Source organism: Meriones unguiculatus, chromosome 7 (assembly GCF_030254825.1).
Source record: "Meriones unguiculatus strain TT.TT164.6M chromosome 7, Bangor_MerUng_6.1, whole genome shotgun sequence".
Classification (NCBI taxonomy): Eukaryota; Metazoa; Chordata; class Mammalia; order Rodentia; family Muridae; genus Meriones; species Meriones unguiculatus.
This window is the reverse complement of record NC_083355.1, coordinates 13,010,487-13,029,356: the sequence shown is the minus strand read 5'-3', so window position 1 is coordinate 13,029,356 and position 18,870 is coordinate 13,010,487. Positions and strand designations below refer to the sequence as shown.

Below are 18,870 nucleotides of genomic sequence, written 5' to 3'. Positions count from 1 at the left end.
AACATATGAGATGATGGCAGGCCTTTTGGAAGAGGGTGGTAGGCACGAATTTGTTGGGGCGAGCGGTCCATGTGTGTGCAAGGACGGTTCAGACTGCCAGGCAAGGTTGCAAAATCGGGGAACTGAGGGGTGCCCCCTGACTGCAAGCAGGTCCGTGGAGACAAATTCACACCCCACCTCCACACAAACACAACTGCAAATCATTCACAAACTATTTCTCTATTAACACAGATACTGGAGCACAAGTGCACACACACACACACACACACACACACACACCATGCCTTCAGGGTCCCAGCCTGAGCAAGCCCTAAGAACTGGCCAGCGGATCCAGGACTACAGCCCCTTTAGAAGGCCCTCCAAGCCCCCCCCCCCCCCAGGGAAACTTGAATAAAGGTAGAAAAGTGCTTGATGGGGAGTGGAGTGGGTGCTTTGCTTGCTTGCAGTTCTTGCGGTGGCCAGGGAGCTACAAGGAACTGGCATTCCAGAGCCGGAGAGCGCGAGGGCAGGCAGGGGGAGGAGGCGTGAGCAAGGAGGCCAGAGAACTTGAAAGATGAAATCAAGAACTCCGGCCGAGAACGCCCCGGGGCCGCCGGCAGCCGGCGGGGGGCGGACGAGGGCCAGGGAAGGGTTAACGCGGGAGCGGAGTGTGTGACAGGGGCCGGGCCGGGGCGGGGCAGAGCGGGCGCGCGCTGTCCCTTTAAGGCGGGCGGCGCGGGCCGGCCGAGCGCCGCTGTGATTGGCGCGGCGGGATCACTGGCTCCCCGAGCCGGGCCCGGGGGAGTCGGCTGGAGCCGGCTGCGCTTTGATAAGGTCCTGGCAACTCAGTAACGGCCCGAGAACCGGGAAATAAAAATAAGCCCCCGATCGCGATGGATTCCGGGGCCACCCAGAGGCCGAGGCGCTCGCCTCCCCAGCGGAGAGCTCTGCTGTAAAAGGTGGGGTCGGAGGCTCTGTCCCGGCGCAGCCGCTTCCAAGAAAGCTCCGCGGGGCCGGGGGCGGCTGGCAGCCGGGCGCCGGGCCAAGGGAGGGGGCGGCCGGGCGCAGGCTGGGGTAGTAGAGGAGTGTTGGACTGCGCGGTCCCCCAAAAGGGGCGCAGGAGCGCGCTGGGCTGGCCCGGGTGCGGTTCGCGTACCTCCCTTCCAGGACCGTGCGCTCGGCTCGCGCCTTTGAAGTGCACAGTTAAATCCACAGCGCAGTTTTTGTTGGAAGCGCCCGGAGGACATTTGGTGCGCCTAGTGACTGCTGGAAACAGGACCTGGGTTGAAAGCCGGCCGGGCGGGGGCCGGAGGGGCCGGGGGCGGCCGCGGTGGGGGCGGAGGCCCACTCGGATCTTTTGCATAAAAGGGGCAGCAGGGCGCACTCTCCCCCTCCCCGGCGCAGAGCTCGCTCTCGCCTCGGGATCGTTGTTTTCCGCGCACCCCCTCCTCCGCCTCCGCGAGACTCCTCATGTTCCCCATGCCCGGGCGGGCCCGGGGGGGGCCCGGGGCTGCCTCTGCGAGACCAGCGGGGGACCCGGGCCGGGGCCCTGCCCGCGGCGCCTGCGAGGTCTCGGCGAGGAGTGCGCCAGCGGATCAATGGTGAGTGCGGAGGCCGCCGCGGTCGGGCGGCCGGCGCGCTTTGATGTGCGGGGCGGCGCTTTGAAGTTGGCAGGCCGGCTATTTCGGGGCGCGCTCCGGGCCCGCGCGGAGGGGAAGCGGCGGGCTCGGCGCCCAGCGCTCCGGGGGGTTTGGCCGGGCGGCCCAGCGCGCGGTGAGCCGGAGTCCCCTCCCCAGCGCGGGGTCCCGAGGTGGCGGGGGGCCGGTCGGGGAGACTTCTCCAAGTGGCGTCGGGGGGGGGGTGGCGGCGGAGACGGGCAGCTCGCCCTCGGGGGTCGAGTCGCCGTGGGTGTGGGTGGGTCGGGGTGTGCATTTGCACGCGAGTGCTTTTGGAAGGTGGGATGAAAGGGTGGCGGCGCCCCCCGCTTGCCCTCCCCATTCCTCCCTCGCCCCCTCCCACTTCTCTCCCTGCTAGTCTCCCCCTCCCAACCGCGGGTCCGCGCTTAGGTGCCCGGAGCGCTGGCGGAGGCTCAGTCTCAGCGCTGGACCGGCCGGAGCCCAGGGCGCTCGCGTTCCCCGCGTTCCTCCTCGCCGCCCCTTTTGCGGAGAGGCCGAGACTCCGCGCGTCGCCATTTCTGGACTAGGCGGTTGCTTTCCGTGCCTTTTTCTGCGGGAACCTCTGCGAGCCTGGCGCCGGGGAGTTACCCCCTTCCAGGCTCCTGGGTCCCCTCCTGGTGGACCTCGCACCGGGACTCTGGAGACGTTCGTTTGCAGTTGGGACGGGGAGGGACGGGACCGGAGGGTCTCAGAGGAGATGAGAGCCCGGCTTTGGCGGCCTTCATCTTCCAGGTAACGGCGCCGGCCACCTCCTCTGCGCCCGGGTGCGCTGCACTACCCGCGGCCCCACTACTTCGGGTTTGTGCCCAGCCTGGCGACCGGAGGTCCGGGACTGGGGCGGGGTGCAACCACCCGGACCCGCGGTCTCAGCCAGCCTACCCGGCGTTCCTCCCTGTCCCCCGGCCCTCCCCAGCCCTCTTAGTTTGATCCTGTTCTGGCTAGGGAGAGCAGATTGTTTATTGGTTAGATAAGACTTCTTTTCTTTTGGAGAAAGAATGGCTTGGGATCCGTGTAGTTTGGGATTCTTGGCACAGGGAGTAGTAGCGTGAGACGCCTTCTGATCCGGTTTTGTTGGGTTCGAGCCTCCAGGGGGTGGATTGGGGGAGCCGGGGGCGGCGGGTCTCAAGATTTCTCTTCTCTCTTTCAAACTTTGAAGATCAAAGCCTCCTAACTTAGTGAACTGGTTTCTGCTTTGGGGAAGCGTAGAAGAAAAGGGGTGTAGACTGAGCCCCATTCGTGGCGGGAAGTCTTGAGTATAGGCAACGTTTTCATCTGGGGTCTGGGGGTGCCTGCCGAATCCGGGAGTCCCGGAGCCCCTTCCCGCCGATGCTGGGCGGGCTTTTTTTCAGGCAAGGATCTTCTGTAAGAAGTGGGACGAGGGAGCGCAGAGGGAGGGCTGGGTGGGGGGAATGGGAACCAGATGCCTGGGAAGGGCACGTTTGAGAGTTATCTGTGCCGAGCAGAGTAGGGAAGTTTTCCGAAATTGGTTTCACCTGCACCCAGCCTGGCGGCTGGCGAGCGTGTTCTGCTTGCCGAGGGAGGGGGTCCGGCTGGGCTACCCTGAGTGTCCCTGGGCCCCGCGGATGTGGGGAAGGTTGTGTCTTACACGTACGGTGCCCCTCTGCTTGTGCCTCACCTTCCCCCTTTCATTCCTCATGCCCTCCCCCCCCCCGAAAAAAAAGTGTGTGGAGCTCAGATTTCGCCTTTGAAAAAGCTGCGTCGGATACTTGAGATGAGCACCTCGCGGATAGCTGGGTTGCTTGATTTGAATTTGAGGAGTTGAAAAGCCTGTTTACTTTCTTGCTTTGATGTTGGGTAGATCTGGTTTTGATTAGATCAATACCCTTTTCTCTCTCCCACCTCCCCCCCTTCCTTTTCTTTCCAGAGAGGAGGCTCACATGAGCCCCTGCTGACTTGAGAGAGACCAAGCCGATTGCTCAGAGGAACTGGAAGAAGAAAAAGGAGGAAAAAAGCAAAACAACCCAAACTCGGTGAGCTGCTCTCCCTCACCATGAGTAGTGCTGTGTTAGTGACTCTCCTGCCAGACCCCAGCAGCAGCTTCCGCGAGGATGCTCCGCGGCCCCCGGTTCCCGGAGAAGAAGGGGAGACCCCACCGTGCCAGCCCAGCGTGGGCAAGGGCCAGTCCACCAAACCTATGCCCGTCTCCTCCAATGCTAGGCGGAACGAAGATGGGTTGGGGGAGCCCGAGGGGCGGGCCTCTCCTGATTCCCCTCTGACCAGGTGGACCAAGTCTTTGCACTCCTTGTTGGGTGACCAGGATGGTGCGTACCTCTTCCGGACTTTCCTGGAGAGGGAGAAATGTGTGGATACCCTGGACTTCTGGTTTGCCTGTAATGGATTCAGGCAGATGAACTTGAAGGATACCAAAACTTTGCGAGTAGCCAAAGCAATCTACAAGAGGTACATTGAGAACAACAGCATTGTCTCCAAGCAGCTGAAACCTGCCACCAAGACCTACATCCGGGATGGCATCAAGAAGCAACAGATCGACTCCGTCATGTTTGACCAGGCACAGACTGAGATCCAGGCGGTGATGGAGGAAAATGCCTACCAGGTGTTTTTGACTTCTGACATATACCTTGAGTATGTGAGGAGTGGGGGAGAAAACACGGCCTACATGAGCAGTGGGGGACTGGGGAGCCTGAAGGTTTTGTGTGGCTACCTTCCCACCTTGAATGAAGAAGAGGAGTGGACATGTGCCGACCTGAAGTGCAAACTTTCACCAACCGTGGTTGGCTTGTCCAGCAAAACTCTGCGGGCCACAGCAAGTGTGAGATCCACAGAAACGGTTGAAAATGGATTCAGGTAAGGCTTGGGGTGGGGTGGGGTGGGGTGGGGGTGTCATGGGGTTGGGGGGGTGAGTTAGTTAGCTCTGCAGATGTTTTCATTTAGGGTAGGTGGGAGGATGGGATGGCTTGGCTGGAAAAGCTGGTAAAGGTTGCTTGAGACCCAGGATTTCTGGCTAGGAACTCTTTGATCTTGTGTTTTGTTGCGGGGGGTGGGGGTGGGGGTGGGGGTGGGGGGGCGGTGTTCATACGCACAGCTGAATACCTGCAGCCTTCCAATGCTCACTTCAAACAGTGGCAAGCAGTATTTATTAATGTGGTTACTTATTATCCTGCGGCACTGGGAGGGGGAGAGAGGAAAAGAGAAAGATTATGAATATAGCAGCTTTTGATGCCTCTGAGTCACTAGACCCACTAAGCGCCAGTTTGGAAAGGGATCCTTTCACTGCCAATCATCAAAGTAGAATCACTGTGCCTTGGGGAGTGTGGGGGGGGCAGCTGGCTTGTGGTGGAGACCCGGGAAATAGCGTGTGCACCCGTGGAGGGTTCAGTGAGATCTTTCGAACTTTTATGTCAAGATAAGAGCCGGTGATTGGCTTTAGCCCCCGAGTTTGTGGTTCTCTTTGTAGATTTAGGTATTTCCCAGCGCTGAAGACTTCTGACTAACTTGGGGAAGGCCCTGTGACTTCCTCATGAAGGAGCCTTCAACTTTAGAGTCTGCTGGACCATTAATCCAGCCTTAAAATGCTTCTGAGCCCCAGGGTCAGACCTCAGCTGATGGTCTGTTGCCCGGTGCTGATAGAGAAGTGTGGGAGGGCTGGGCCCTCCGGAGCACTTTCTCCTGTTTTAAAGCTCCAAAGACAAACAGTCCATTATAGATTGACCAAGTCCCGAGACTCTTGGCCTCTTCGGGCAACTTCAGACATCCTGTCAAAATGAGTTTTTCAGTGTCGCCCCCTCTCCATAGATCCTAAAAGAGAGTGAACACACCTCTTAATGCTAGGCTGTTGGTTATGACATGCAGGGAGGGAGGTGGCTTGACATTGGTTGGCTCTCCGCATGGCTTTCCATCCTGCTGTCCCCAGGACATTTCTGTGTCAGGGACCCAGGATGTGATCTGCTCAGGGTGCCTGGAGGTCTTGCTGGCTTTGTGGGGCGTGGTCTCCAACGTCCCGAAGCAGCAGGAGGGCCTATGCCCCTTGTTTCTGCTCTGGCGTCTCCATAGCTAGGTCCTGCATGATGTAGGCATGATCTCCCCTTTTGACTGCTAGCAAGCAGAGGAAGGGCTTGCTCTCCAGTCACCAGAGGGCGCTCTTGCTGCTTTGGGAGTGAACTTAACCACTTTTCAGCCGCCTAAGTAGAGCTGGCTTGGCTTTTGCAGGCAAGTGTAGGTAGGGTCTCTGGAGGGAGTTGTTAGTGGCTCTGAGCTTAAGGAGCTGGGCTGTTTGCATGAAAGCGTTGGGGCCGCTGTAGCTGGGTGCACGCAGACACCTGCATCCATCGCCCTTGCTCCGCTGCAAGGGCGCGTAGGTAAACTTTGCTCCTGGCCTCCTTGCCCTCCAGCTTGGCAACCAGTGATGAGACTCCTTAAGGCCTGTGGGCTTCGGACAGTGGCTCTTCTGTGCCTCTGGTGTCAGCCCCAGAGTGTCACCTTTGTAAATAGCACAGTGTGGTTTTGGAGGCCGGCAGTAAGGAAGCGCTCTTCAGGCAAGACTGCTGAACAACTCCTGGTGGATGGGCAGCCTGGGCGAAGCCTCTTCCCAGAGGCTTCATGAGAATGTAACCAGTGTTAAGTCTGCAAAGCACTTGAGGTTCCGGGGCTGGGAACTGTTTATGTCATTGATGTATGCATGAGGGCAGCTCTTCAGTGACCTCTTGAGCTTGCACACGAGCTCAAGTGTGTTTGGAGCGAAACATTTACCTGGACTGTGTGAAGCGCTTATGTCCTAAGACACACCAAAGTGGTCCTTGCTTCTTTTTACTATGCAAGGTCTCCTGCCCTGTGTACAGTCTCTGAAAGTTCCAGCCCTGGCCCTAGCGTTACTTGGTTTGAAACTTTCTAAACTTCATATTCCCGTCTGTAATATAGTTGAGCTCTGTCTCTCTTGTCTGTGTCCTAACGTTGTTCTTAGGATCAAAATAATAAACATGAAAGCCTTTTGTAAAGGGAAACATTTTGAAAAGATGTTAAGTGTTATAATTAGTATAATTAACGATAATAATTGGGTCTCTGAAAAGGGCAGCAAGGTTAACACAAGCCTTTTAAATAGCAACTCTGGGGGGCTTAGCCCATTCTTCTAGTATTTTAGAGGCACCTCTTTCTCTTTCTCTCTCTCTCTCTCTCTCTCTCTCTCACACACACACACACACACACACCCCTGCCTCAACTTTCTCTGCCCTTTCCAAGTCTGTCTTCCTCCCCTTCCTGTCTTGCGCATCCTGCAGAGTGCCTGGCTTAGGGGATGGGCTGAGTAAGTTACCTAGTAAAGTGAATGAAACAGCTTGAACCTGCAGAGGGCCAGTCTGCCTCAGCTGCCCGGAGTCATCTTGGCCACCGGGTGCCCAGGGCCCTGGCTAACCTTCCAAGCCCTGTGTTTATGTGGGCACTCAAAAGGAGCCGAGTTTTTAACGACTTGTTTGTACCCTTACCGATTTGGTGTCGGGTTTAATATAAATAGTTGGGACGGAAGAGCAGAAATTGCCCTTGGAGGGAAGGGCTTTGGTTTGTGCATGGTTGAGTGGGATGCCGGGGCTCTTGATGGGCTCTATAAATAACCAAGGGCATAAGTGACCTGGTGGTGGGCGTGCGTCCTCACCCCTCACACAAACAGCACCCCACCCCAGGGCCTTAGGGGTGTGTGGGGCTGTGCCTGTGAGCTCAGGCCCTAGGCCCACACTTATTTTAAGAGGGGAGGATACAGTGCTGAGTATACAGAGAGTTCCCTGTGTGTACGCCTTCTGCCCTGGCCCTGGCCAGGGTTCATCTGCCTTCTCTTGGGCCTTCTGCTCTAGTCTAGCTTAAAATCCCAGGGGCCCAGCAGACAGTCCTGTGCTGGCTGCAAGTACTTCCTGTTCCCTGAAAGAACTCGATGATGAGAGGCCCAATTTTTTTTTTTTTTTGTGAGAAGCCATTGGAATCGAGCTTGGCTTTAATTATCAAAGAAAATGATGCCATAAGAAAGATATGCTGAGAGCAGTGGTCAGTAATTAGAGGACAAAACACCAGCGAATGCAGCTGGCTAAGATACACTTGTCAAACTTTGCCCGGTTACAGAAGACACTGACCCCTCACTGTCCACCCACCCATTGATCCTGCCTTCTAGAATGCTAGTGGAAGAGGGTATTGACCTTCCGGTAAAATGACAGAGGCTCACTGTCAGCCCTAAGCTCAGCCTCAGTAGTGGTTCCTTTCCTTGCACTGTTGGGAGGGGGTCCCCAGAAAGAGGCCCTCTGATGGCTTCTCCTGGCTCCCCATAGCTGGGGAGGAGCAGAGGTGACCCCAACATTTCTTCAAGGTAAGAGCTTTGAACTAGCCAACCACAGACACTTCATTAACCCCCTCAAGGAACCATGAGGCTCTGTTACTTGTCAGCTGAAAGCCCCAGGCCTGCTCATTGGCAGAATGGCCAGTGGGTACCTGCCCCATACTGCCTGACCCCCAAGCAAAGTCCCTGTACAACCCTCCCGAAGAAGTCACCAAAGCATCTGGGGACAATTAAGGTAGCACGCTCCAGCTTTCCCCTCCCTGTTTCTTAAGTAAATCACAAGAAGACAGCTCTAATCCATTTTCTTAAAATTACGTGGCACTCTGGAGAAAGTTCTGAGCACTTAAAAACTGAGTTTCTGTGTCTCCTCTGCTTCGTTCTCCACCCGTCCTGTTATGATTGTAGGAAAATCCAGGCACCTAATTGAGTTAAGAGCAGTGTATTCCATTTTTAATTACTAATCACGCAGTAGCCCTCTATTTTGGAAGTGGAGGGAGACAAGTTTATTTTGGGAGCCATGTGTGAAAGGAGCACACACACACACACTCTCACACACACTCGCGCGCGCAAGCTCAGGGTTTGCCTTGGGTATCTTTTTCTGTAGCGATGGTGAGGAAAGAATTTCTATTGAGTCATTTTCTCCCCGAGGAGGCTGAAGTATAAGTCTTAGATGTGAGACGTTGCTGATGTGTTAATACCACCAAGATAGCTAGACGAGGGGAGGCAAGGTGTTTGAATGCTATTTAAGGCCGCTTTGGCTGTTTTGATCTTGCACCGTTCCTCTTCAAAACCTTTTCAACAACCCATTTGATGGATGTAGGTCTTTGAAGGAGGCTCAGCCAAGTTTGGAGCTCCTGCCACGGGCCACCCCCTGGTTTTGGGGTTGGGGATACGCATGTAAAGACAGGATGTACTCTTACAGAGTGAGGGACATGCTTTCAGCTGTGCTACCATGCTCAGTACTATAGGAGAACGTAGAAGAGGTTTCAGAGACACAGCCTCCCTCATCTTTGTTGGCAGTTGGGTGCTGGGACTGCTCCTGGGGTACTCGCTTCCCCAGGCCTTTGGAAGCTGGAGGCAGGTGCCCCTGTTTGATTTGCTTGATTTTTTTTTTTTCAGAGGGAGCCCCACACCTAGGGTAGCTGTATCTTGGCCTAGCACTCCATCAGCTAAGCCAGCACCAGCGCCCCATTGTGAGTGTGCAGACTGGACGTACCACTGCATTCCCCAGGACAGAAGGGACCCTGAAATTGTCCAGGGTCCTGTGACAGTCCTTGAAGGCAGCAGGCCCATCCCAGCAGGGGACCCCAGGCTGTTTTAAAGACTTGGTCTGTCTCTGCCCACCCCCACCCCCCATGATCACTGCTGGTCTTGTCTTCACTCAGATTTGTGACACCTGTTGCCTCCAGTTCAGCCTCTAGAGGCGATGGTGAACATCTGGGTCCTTACCTTCCTGTGAGTCCCTCACTGGCCAGGAGGCTAGGAGCTCCCCCCCCCCAGTCTTCTCTGTGTCCTCATGCTCTCAGTCCCTGCCATCTTGGGTGCCTGGGAACCCAGCCTGAGGACGAATGGGCCTTAGCAGTCTTCAGTTCTTACCATAAAGTATTGGGAGGTGGCAAGTCTCCCCCACCCTCAGCAATAGGGCAGGGCCAGTGGCCTAGGGACAGTTTCTAGCCACCTGGCAAAAATGTACAGCCAGTTCCCACGCAGCACCCCTGGCTTGCCCTTCTAGGCATGTCTCTTTCTGAGTGACAGCGTCCAGACTGGTACAGAACCATGGTCCCAGCTGATGTCTGCCCGCTCTCGCTCAGGCTCCATTCGCCTGGTCCCGATACCTGACTCCCTTGGGCCCCTCACAGGATAGTTGTGGAGATTTAAGACGATGGGCAGCAGCTGCCCCATGACTGCAGTGTGCCGGCCCTGTTCTGCCCACCACTTGCTAAGTTCTTGAGTCCTCTCAGTTCCTGCTCATCTGACAGGAGCCTGGTTCCCTCTGTCAAGCAGGCCATCCCCAGCTAGCCTTGCTAGAAGCCTTTCCATCATATCCTTCCTGCCTCCAGTTCTAGAACTTTCCAAAGCATCTTGTGACAGGCAGAAGACATTGAGTGAGAGTAAGGTGCATGAGGGGCCATGCCCACCAGTTCGAGCTCTGCAGAGTGGCTACTGTATGCCTGGGACCACTAGAGCCTTGTCCAGAAAACATGAAAACCCCTTACACTGTGGTGATGTGTCCCAAGCAGGATCTGGGTGCCAGGAGACCAGAGCCCAGCGCGGTGCAAGCACAGGAACTTGGCGAACAAGAGCAGATGGCTGATCATGACCTTTCATAGGTCCCTCTCCTCTGCCAACCCCACAGCTATCTTTACAGAGCAGCTGCTGTGGGCTGATGGGAGTGTTGTGTGTCTCCCTTTGGAGCTTTTTCCCCCTCCAGTTCATGCCTGTTGCCAGCTAAGCCCCCCGGAGGACTGTGCCCAGGGGCTGGGCAAATGAACGCTCCTGCAACTCCAGGCTTTCTGACTCCTGCAGGAGCTTCATCCTGCAGCCTACTGACCTGCTTCCCCTCCCCCAACAGAAGTCTCTGGCTGGTGACACAAGTGGAATGCGGCCCAGCAGGAGACAGGCACACTGGTTGTTCAGGGAGGAGATCAAGAGAGGGAAATGGGGACCCACAGGCCACTAAGACAAAGGGGCTGGAGACCCTCAGAGGAGGGGCCTGGGCCTGCCTTTGACACAGCTGCTCATTTCAGTCCTGGCGCCTTAGCCAGCCCTGAGGGAAGGAGGACCATGGCAGGGGGAGGGGGAAGGGCACCGCAAGCACAGTAAATGGTCGCCACTGGACGCCTGAACCTTATCTGTCCCAACTGCCCGGCTTACTGTAGGCGTAGGTCAAAGTGAGAAGGCCTCCCCAGACCTCTAGACCTTAGCATCTCTGGACTAGGCTGGCAGGTGTCAGATGGGTTGGGGTTGAGGAATTGGCTTGCATGCATCAGGTGGAGAAAGATACCTGTGATGGGCTTCTCTCGCCTTTCAACCCAGTCTCTACTCCTAGAACAGTCCGCTCCTGCCCCTCTGTACGAGAGTGTTTAAGAGCTGGCAGTATTCCCTGGCAGCCCCTGCAACATTGCTCCGGTGGACCCCTCATCTTTTGAGGGTTGGGGAAGCCAGCCCTGCCTTCCCTTGCAGCTGGACCTGGACAGCACGTTGGCATAGACCAGATGTGGGGCTGTGCACGGCGTCATCCTGGGGTCACCTAATGCCCTTGGTTTCTGGTTAGGATCAGTGACCATGCTCCCCTTGTACTTTCCCCATAGGTCCTTCAAGAGAAGCGACCCGGTGAATCCTTATCACGTGGGTTCCGGCTATGTCTTTGCACCAGCCACCAGTGCCAACGACAGTGAGATATCAAGCGACGCACTGACCGATGATTCCCTGTCCATGACGGACAGTAGTGTGTAAGTACCTGGTATCCCTTCCACAAAGGTGTGCGTGGCTGGGTATGTGTGTAGGTGTATGTGTGGTGGACTGGGGGGCCGAGGGGACTGTCACTGACCTCCACCCAGCTTGGCAGAGCCCATCTCTGTGAGTGGATATCAGTTTTCTGGGAAGGGAATGTGGTGGGCATGATACGATGGTGGGCATGGGTGAAGGAGGATGGCATGGCAGCAGAGTTGTCTGGAGAGGGTTCGGTGAGAGCCTCAAAGGGAAAGCTGGGGTGGTGTCTTCCCAGAAGGAATCCAGAGTACGTAGCGGGAGGTTAAGATGAGTGTCTGGGTTTTTTAGATTTAAGAACCGTCTTCTGGTTTGTGGGTACGGGAGAATCACGTGGCTGGTCCCGAAACCAAGGGCACCTGCTGCGGAGCCAGCAGGGAGAACACAGGATCTTATTAGAAAGGTTCAGTTCTGGTTTTGCTCTTTGAGAAAAGGCCATTAAAGGCAGGGAACAGCAAGCCAGACCTCTCCAAAGGGTTGGCTTTCATTCTGCCAACACACGTGTGTTTCAGTGGGCATCACTCAGGTCTGTAAATGTTGGTGGAGTCCCAAGTCCACGCCAGATGCTGGGGACCCTAGGAAAGGGCCCTCCAGTACTGTCTGATCTCAGATCTTTGGCTGACAGATGGCTTTTGATATATGTTTTTTAAAGCAGTCCAAGTCATTGAAGTGGCCCGATGGGGTCAGTAGACTGTCAGGCAAGGTCATGCTTTGAGTTTTGGGCCATTTGAAGTGAAGTCAAGAGATCTATGGGTGGACAGCATCAACTCTCCCCAGGTCTCGTAGTGGGGTTCGGGGTGTAGTAGTGGTCAGGATCCCCTGTCTCCTGCTGGCCTTTGGGGTTTGATGGAGGAAAGTCAGGGTAGAATTTGGCATGGGCGAAGCTCCCCAGAGGCTTTTCTCACCCAGCACCCAATTGAGAAGTGGTGTTTCAGAAAGGCCTTTGAAGGCTTTCTTCCAGCAAACGTTTTAGATTCAGGATTTCTCCTGCTGAGGAATGATCTTGAAAGACAACCCATTAAGCTAGCAATGTGAAGTTCTGGGGCACTTTCTTAGACTTTGTTCGTTTTAGCATCTTAAAACACTGGGCCGTCTGTTTATTCTTCGCATGTTTGAAACCCTCTGGCTTCTGTTGGCTGCTGTCCTGTAGTCTGACAGGCCACACAGGACCAGTTGGAAAGTCCCGTCTCCCATGTTGTGTGTCTTCCCCTGCCCCCTTTCCCACATCTTTTATTGTTGATACCTCAGTTTCCCCTGTCATTAAAGTGACAGATATTCTTTAGGGAAAAAGTCTAAGCTATCTGACTGGCTGTTTATCTATTTAATTATTTAAAGTGATTTATTTTTATTTCTTGCACATTGGTGTTTGGCCTGCATGTGTGTCTTTGTGAGGGTGTCAGATCCCTGGGACTGCAGTTGTAAGCTGCCATGTGGGTGCTGGGAGTTGAACCCGGCTCATCTGGAAGGGCAGCCAGTGCACTTGACTGCTGAGCCATCTCTCCAGCCACAGTTGAAGTTTAAAGAAAGTGCATCATTTTGATATTAGTGAGAGTAGGGTGCACATCATTTATCCACCAGGAATGAGAGGCTTCAGAGAACTCGTTCCATTTTCACAATCGGCCGAGCTCTTTTACTGTCAACGTACGATAGGGGGAAGTCAGTCTTATTTTATTTTATGTGTGTGTTTTGTATGTATATGAGTGTGTACTACATGTATGCCTGGTACTCAACGGACCTGGACCTGGAGTTAGGGGTGACTGTAAACCATCCTGTGGGGGCTGAGAGCCTAACCCAGGTCCTCTGCAAGAGCAGCAAGTGCTGATAAGCACTGTGCCATCTCTCCGGTGTCCCCTGCCTCACTACCCTCAAAGGCTTACGTTATTGTTTTTTTAAACATATTTACTATGTATACAACGTTCTGCCTGCATGTACACCTGCAGGCCAGAAGAGGGCACTAGATCTCATTATAGATGGTTGTGAGCCACCAGGTGGTTGCTGGGAACTGAACTCAGGACCTCTGGAAGAGCAGCCAGTGCTCTTAACCTCTGAGCCATCTCTCCAGCCCTTCACATTCTTCTTTAATAGACCTAGTTTTTTGCTTTGTTTTGTTGAGATCGGATCTCACTATGTAGCCCTGGCTGGCCTCGAACTCACAGCGCTTTGCCTCCTAAGTGGATCAGAGGCCCAAGTTTCCTTCTTGGTAATCCAAAAAATTATTATCAAGGTGTTGTTGGTCTTCGGCTGGGAGGTTGTATAGGACCTGTGTCCCTGTGTCCACCGCCCCCCTCTCTCCCTCTGACTGTACCTGCTGCCCTGTTTTGCCCTCATGTCTGGGCCTGGCGTCTAGGAAGTACTGCTCCTTTGGGACACAGTAATTCTGGGTTGTGCGGGAGCCTTGCTGCTGCGTGTGAAATGGGAGCAAGCTGGATCTGAATGAACGAACCTCCGAAGTCCGGTGCCCTTTACATAAGGCTGCGAGGCTTCTGTTTAGATTTCTTAGAGACTATTTCTGGCTCGCTTCCTGGCCTTTGGCTGAGTTTCAGTCCCCATCACTGAGGTGTTATTCTGGGTTCATGATGAGATAACTTGGGTGTGGTCCCATGCCCGATTCTATTTGTCCTCGAAGGACCCAATCACTGACCACTGACTGCCACAGGAAGGAACTAGCTAGCCTCACTCAAGGGCAGGAACCCAGGCTGAATATGGCGCCTGCCCCACCTCATCTTCCATGTTCACGGTGTTGGTGGGACAGGTTGTCCTTGAGGACTTTGATCTCCTTTGGGTTTTTCTTTTTGCTTATTAGTGATCATAACACTTTGTTTTCTCAGTTGGAGTAAGTAGTCTTTCTTGAGTCATCCTCATTGATTCCTCTTTGGATCCTTGCCCGGAATGAAAAGGTCTCACCTAGCCCAAGCTGGTCTTGAATTTGTTGTCTAGCCAGATATGCCGTGAGTATCTGGTCCCCCTGGCTCCATCTCCTGAGTGCTGGTATTGTGGTCAGGTGTCACTGTACCTGATGGGCTGGCACCAAGCGACTTCCTTCCTGTTAGGCAGTGATTCTTACACCCAGCCCTCGATCTCATTTGAACATGACTCTTCCTTCCCATTTCACTTAAAGCACTTGCGGACTTAACTATGGGAAACTACTTCTAGGCCAAGCAAAGATGATCGACAGGCACAGACTCTAGGTAGCATGGGGCCCACTGAGGGACATTTTCAGAAAGGGGCCAACAGCTTGTCACTCGGCAGCTCTTCCCTTCGGTCCCCTGGTGGCCTGTTCACTGGGCCCTGTGACAGGGTGCCATGAGGTAGATGTTGGGTAAACCAGAAAGCCAGGCAAAGCTGTCGCTGAAACTTAAGAGTTTGGGGGTCCCAGGGTATTAGAGCCTCCCAGCCAAGTGAGCTTTCCGTTGGATTCCTCCTCACAGATGCACCCATCCACTTGAGCATGGTTCGTCTAAGAGGGCAGCTGGCACCCGGGAGCTCCTGGGAATTATCTGGGGCCACCTTTGGCTGGGGGTGGGAGCTCCCTTAGAGGCTCATGCTTAGAGGCTCCTGTGGGTGTCTGGCTCCCATCAGCTGCCAGGCATAGGGTTGCCCCCCTGGGGGGGGGGTGATCCCCAGTCTCCTGCGGAACAGACTTGGCTGGAACTAAAATCTCCTGGCGATGTGAAGCGCTTTCTGGCCAGCCAGCCTTGGGTGTGTGTGATCTACCCTGTGCTGGACGGTCATCCTGGATTCCCAGGGCTGGGATTAGACCCCCTCTTCAGAGCTCTGCCAATTGTGGGCCTCGTGCAGACGAGAGCACCAAGTGAGAAATAGAGTGTGTGTGTGTGTGTGTGTGTGTGTGTGTGTGTGTGTGTGTGTGTTGGGGGTGGGAGGGATGAAAAGCGGAGCTGAATCGCTTTCAGCCCATTGTTCATCTAGGGAGGCTTAGAAGGGGATAAGAGGTAGCAGGCCCCTTTGAAATGTGCTTGATCAAGTGAATAGGAGCGCCCCATAAAGCTTGAAAAGAGCCCTGGCTGTTTCTGCTCCTCACAATGGGCTACTGGGGGCTGAGGGGTTGAGGGGCTGGGGAGCAGGGCTGGCTGCCCTGCTGGGAGTTGGGAGGGGACAGGGATGAGGGGGGAGTGTATGTGGGGAGGGGGGGTCAGAGGCAGCTTTCAATAGACTCCAGAAGGTTGGAGTTCATTAGACACAAGCCCAGGGAAGCAATCATCTCATTTGTGACAGAACCAATTAAGTCCCCTGGGCCTTTGCAAGAGCCCTTCGTAGAAGATGGGTGGGGCTGGTCAGGTCCCTGTTCTTCCTGGGACCTGCATGGCCTGGGCTGGGCTGTGTGGAGCAGACAGGTCACGTAAGCCTCCCCCAGAGCCCAGGGCTGGTGCTGACTTCTTTTGCCACTGAGTAAAAATCCCTCTTAAAGATGGCGAGTGGGGGTGTGTGTGTGAGTCTCCATTTTAGCCGCCCCCCCTCCCCAGGCTGTTTATGAGCTTGTTACTCTGAAACTTGCATTCTTGGAAGAAGTGGCTTGAAGTTTTTTCCCTCTTCGAAAGTTAACTGCCAGACTTCCAGCAAAATCCTAGACCTGAATTCTGGGAGGGTTAGGAGCAAGAGGAGTGTGGGGCTAGGACAGACTGAAAAGGGTATGGAGCACCTGTGCTTTGCTGCCCAAGTTCAAGGACGTCAGATGAGAGTATCTGGCCTCACCCACTTGCCTTTTTGTGGGGAGCTGCTCCTGTCATCAGGATTGGCTGGATTTGCCTCTGGTCTGTGTGTCCCCACATCAAGGCAAGACAACTTTTCTCCATTCTACAGAGTGGGTGTTGGTTATATTATTTTACTTATTTTTATTTCCTCATATCTTACACGTGGGGGTTTGGTCTGGACACTGGGGAGTGCATCTGAATGAACTTCAAATATTACCTTATCTTACAAACCAGGCTTTTGATGTCGGCTGTGAACGGAGGAGGCTGCTTCAGAGTGGCTGCCAAATGTGGCCGCGCGTGCGCTCATGCCTGCTATTTCAAAGCCGCCGGAAAAAGTGACATTCAGGTTAGGTCAGGCACAGTGGAGTCAAAGGGCTAAGCTAATTGCCTCAGCTTAAATGGCAGCTAAGTGGAGTCTACACTTCAAAATCCACGCACCCCAGAAACAGCTGGGCCCGGCAGCAGGCTCGTTAGCTAAAATGTTTACAATTAAAGGAGACTGTAGAGGGACCAAAACCCTGGCGCTCCTCAGCCCTGGGTTCTGAGCAGTCAGGACGCTGGTCATAAACTTCTGGAGCCTGAATAGAAGAAAGGAGAGGCCCCTCTTGGAATGAGGGGCTTGTTTTGGAAGAAGATTCCAGGCTAGGGGGAATTAAAGCCATATTTCCAGGACGGCGGTGCCTCTAAGCCTCTGGCTTCTCCTAAGCTAAAATTCCCCCTCTGGACTCTGGGCACGAGCTGCCTCTCCTGTGGCCGGATCCTTCACCTGGCCTGGATATTGTGAGACGTACTTAGGAAATCATGTCTTCCTCTTGCCCATTGTTCTGTCTGTCACCTGCCTCCTTCCACCCCCACTCTACTCTCTCTCTCTCTCTCTCTCTCTCTCTCTCTTTTTTTTCTTTTTTCCTACCTTACATGGAGAAAGCATACAAGATACAAAAGCCTCGCCACTGATTTCTATCCGAGAGGAAAGGAAGATGAAGGGCAGAGTCCTAAAGAGGGTGTCTGGGGAAGATTCTCCTGGGACTCTTATTATTGTGTCTGTGTGTGTGTGAGTGTGTACCCCACCGTGCCTGTGTTCAGGTCAACCTTCTCTAAGGATCAAACCCAAGTCTCCAACACTTTTACCTACCAGGCCATCTCACTGACCCTCCTGGGACCCTTGAAGCCTGGTGTAACTTGTTCCAAGTTAGGAGTGTCTGCGCAGCCACCTTCCACCATCAAGACCCTAGAGAGAAGTGTGGTCATTCATGCAGACCTGGGACACTCACACCAGAGCCGTCCTGTGGGAGCCCCAGCCCCACCTGCCGTTCCCCTAGCCAATGTGTGCTCATGGTAGAAGATGTCACATTGCCCGTTTGTCCTTTTGTAACGTCACGAGGCTGCTTGGAGCTCAGGAGATGGCGCCCATGTTCAGACCATCAGGGTCCTTGGAAGGCCAGCTGCTGAGTTTAGGATATCTGTTCTGGGGGGTTTTCAGCCGTGGCTTGGGTAGGGAGCCTGTTGTTTTTTGTGTCACCTATAAAATGTGGTTCCTTAAGGTTCCTGAGAGAACAAAATCTGATGTGTCAGGTGTTTACAGTAGCCTGAACTTGGTCTGTGGGAGCTAGGAGCTCTGGCTGCAGCCAGTGGCCTTGGCTGTGATTTGCTTGCCGGTGAAGAACCCCAGGTTACTGCTGGAGTCTAGACAGCTGTTCCAAGGCGAGAGTGTGGAACCTTCATAAAATCAGCATTAAGTTGGCGGACATAAGGCCCGAGTAACTCCCTCCAGCTTCACGGGCCTTGCCGATCAAGCGAAGCCCTTGGTGAGTCAGATACATACCAGGTTCTGCCAGGTTTCTTGTGCCTCTTCTGGGGCAGCACTCACCCTGGAGTTCCCCACTCTTGATTCTGATCTTCCTTCTCCCCACCTCCCGGCGTCCCCCGATGTAGTTACCCCTCCTGTGCTCCGTAGTCAAGGTTGGAGTTGGTCACACTCTGGACCTAGCAGAGTCTTCATCTTCCCCTGGGGACCCTTCTGTTGCCTAGGAAGACAGTTAAGATTCTGCAGTAGGTCAGCCATTGCTCGTGGCCGCCCTCTGGACTGATTGACTTCTTCTGCTGATAAGATGAAGGTCATCTTCTTGTGAGAAACCACCAGGGAAAGGGAAAAGACACCTAATTTCAGGATCCCGGCCTCGGAGTGTGACTCATCAGGGGAGCATGTGACCCCTGTGGTCTCTGGAAGGGACACCAGTGGGAGAAGTCATACCTTGGCCATTTGGTTTTTAGAGACAGGGTTTCTCTGTGCAGCCTTGGCTGTCCAGGGCTTGCTTTGTAGACCAAGCTGGCCTCAAACTCCCTAAGTGCTGGGATTACAGCCACCGCACCCGGCTTCGTTTTGTTCTTAAATGGCATCAGCTCTTTATTCTTCCTTCCACTTGCGAAGTCTTATTTTCTTCTGGGTTTTGGGGGGCAGAGTCTAACTGAAGAGCTGGCCTAGAACTCAACAGAGATTTGCCTGGGATTAAAGGCTTGTGTCTCCAAACCTGGCCCATGTTTTATTTCTGATTGAAATAATATGGGCCTTAAAAGCTCACCTAGACTTCATTGGCCACACCCTAGATCGAAATTGCAACCCCTCCATCCTCAGTGGACCCCTGCTCCCTGTTTTCTCATTTGCACTTTGACATACTTCTTACCACTTTTGAACATTTGTTTTGCTTTGTTTTATTCATACTTCCCT

The 18,870-nt window shown here is 54.3% G+C and overlaps 1 protein-coding gene across 3 annotated transcripts in view; it reads left to right on the top strand.

The window, feature by feature from the left end:
- Positions 1–730: 730 nt before the first annotated feature.
- The window catches only part of Axin2 (axin 2), a 30,029-nt gene continuing 11,889 nt past the window's right edge, over positions 731–18,870 (top strand). The window contains exons 1-3 of one of the 3 annotated variants that reach the window (XM_060386507.1): positions 731–938; positions 3,541–4,481; positions 11,259–11,399. In XM_060386507.1, the coding sequence (XP_060242490.1) occupies positions 3,667–4,481; positions 11,259–11,399 (956 nt within the window). In that variant the 5' untranslated portion in view covers positions 731–938; positions 3,541–3,666. Of the gene's footprint in view, positions 939–1,217; positions 1,581–2,080; positions 2,388–3,540; positions 4,482–11,258; positions 11,400–18,870 lie in introns of those variants that run through there. The other 2 variants (XM_060386506.1, XM_060386508.1) reach the window with 2 other exon arrangements.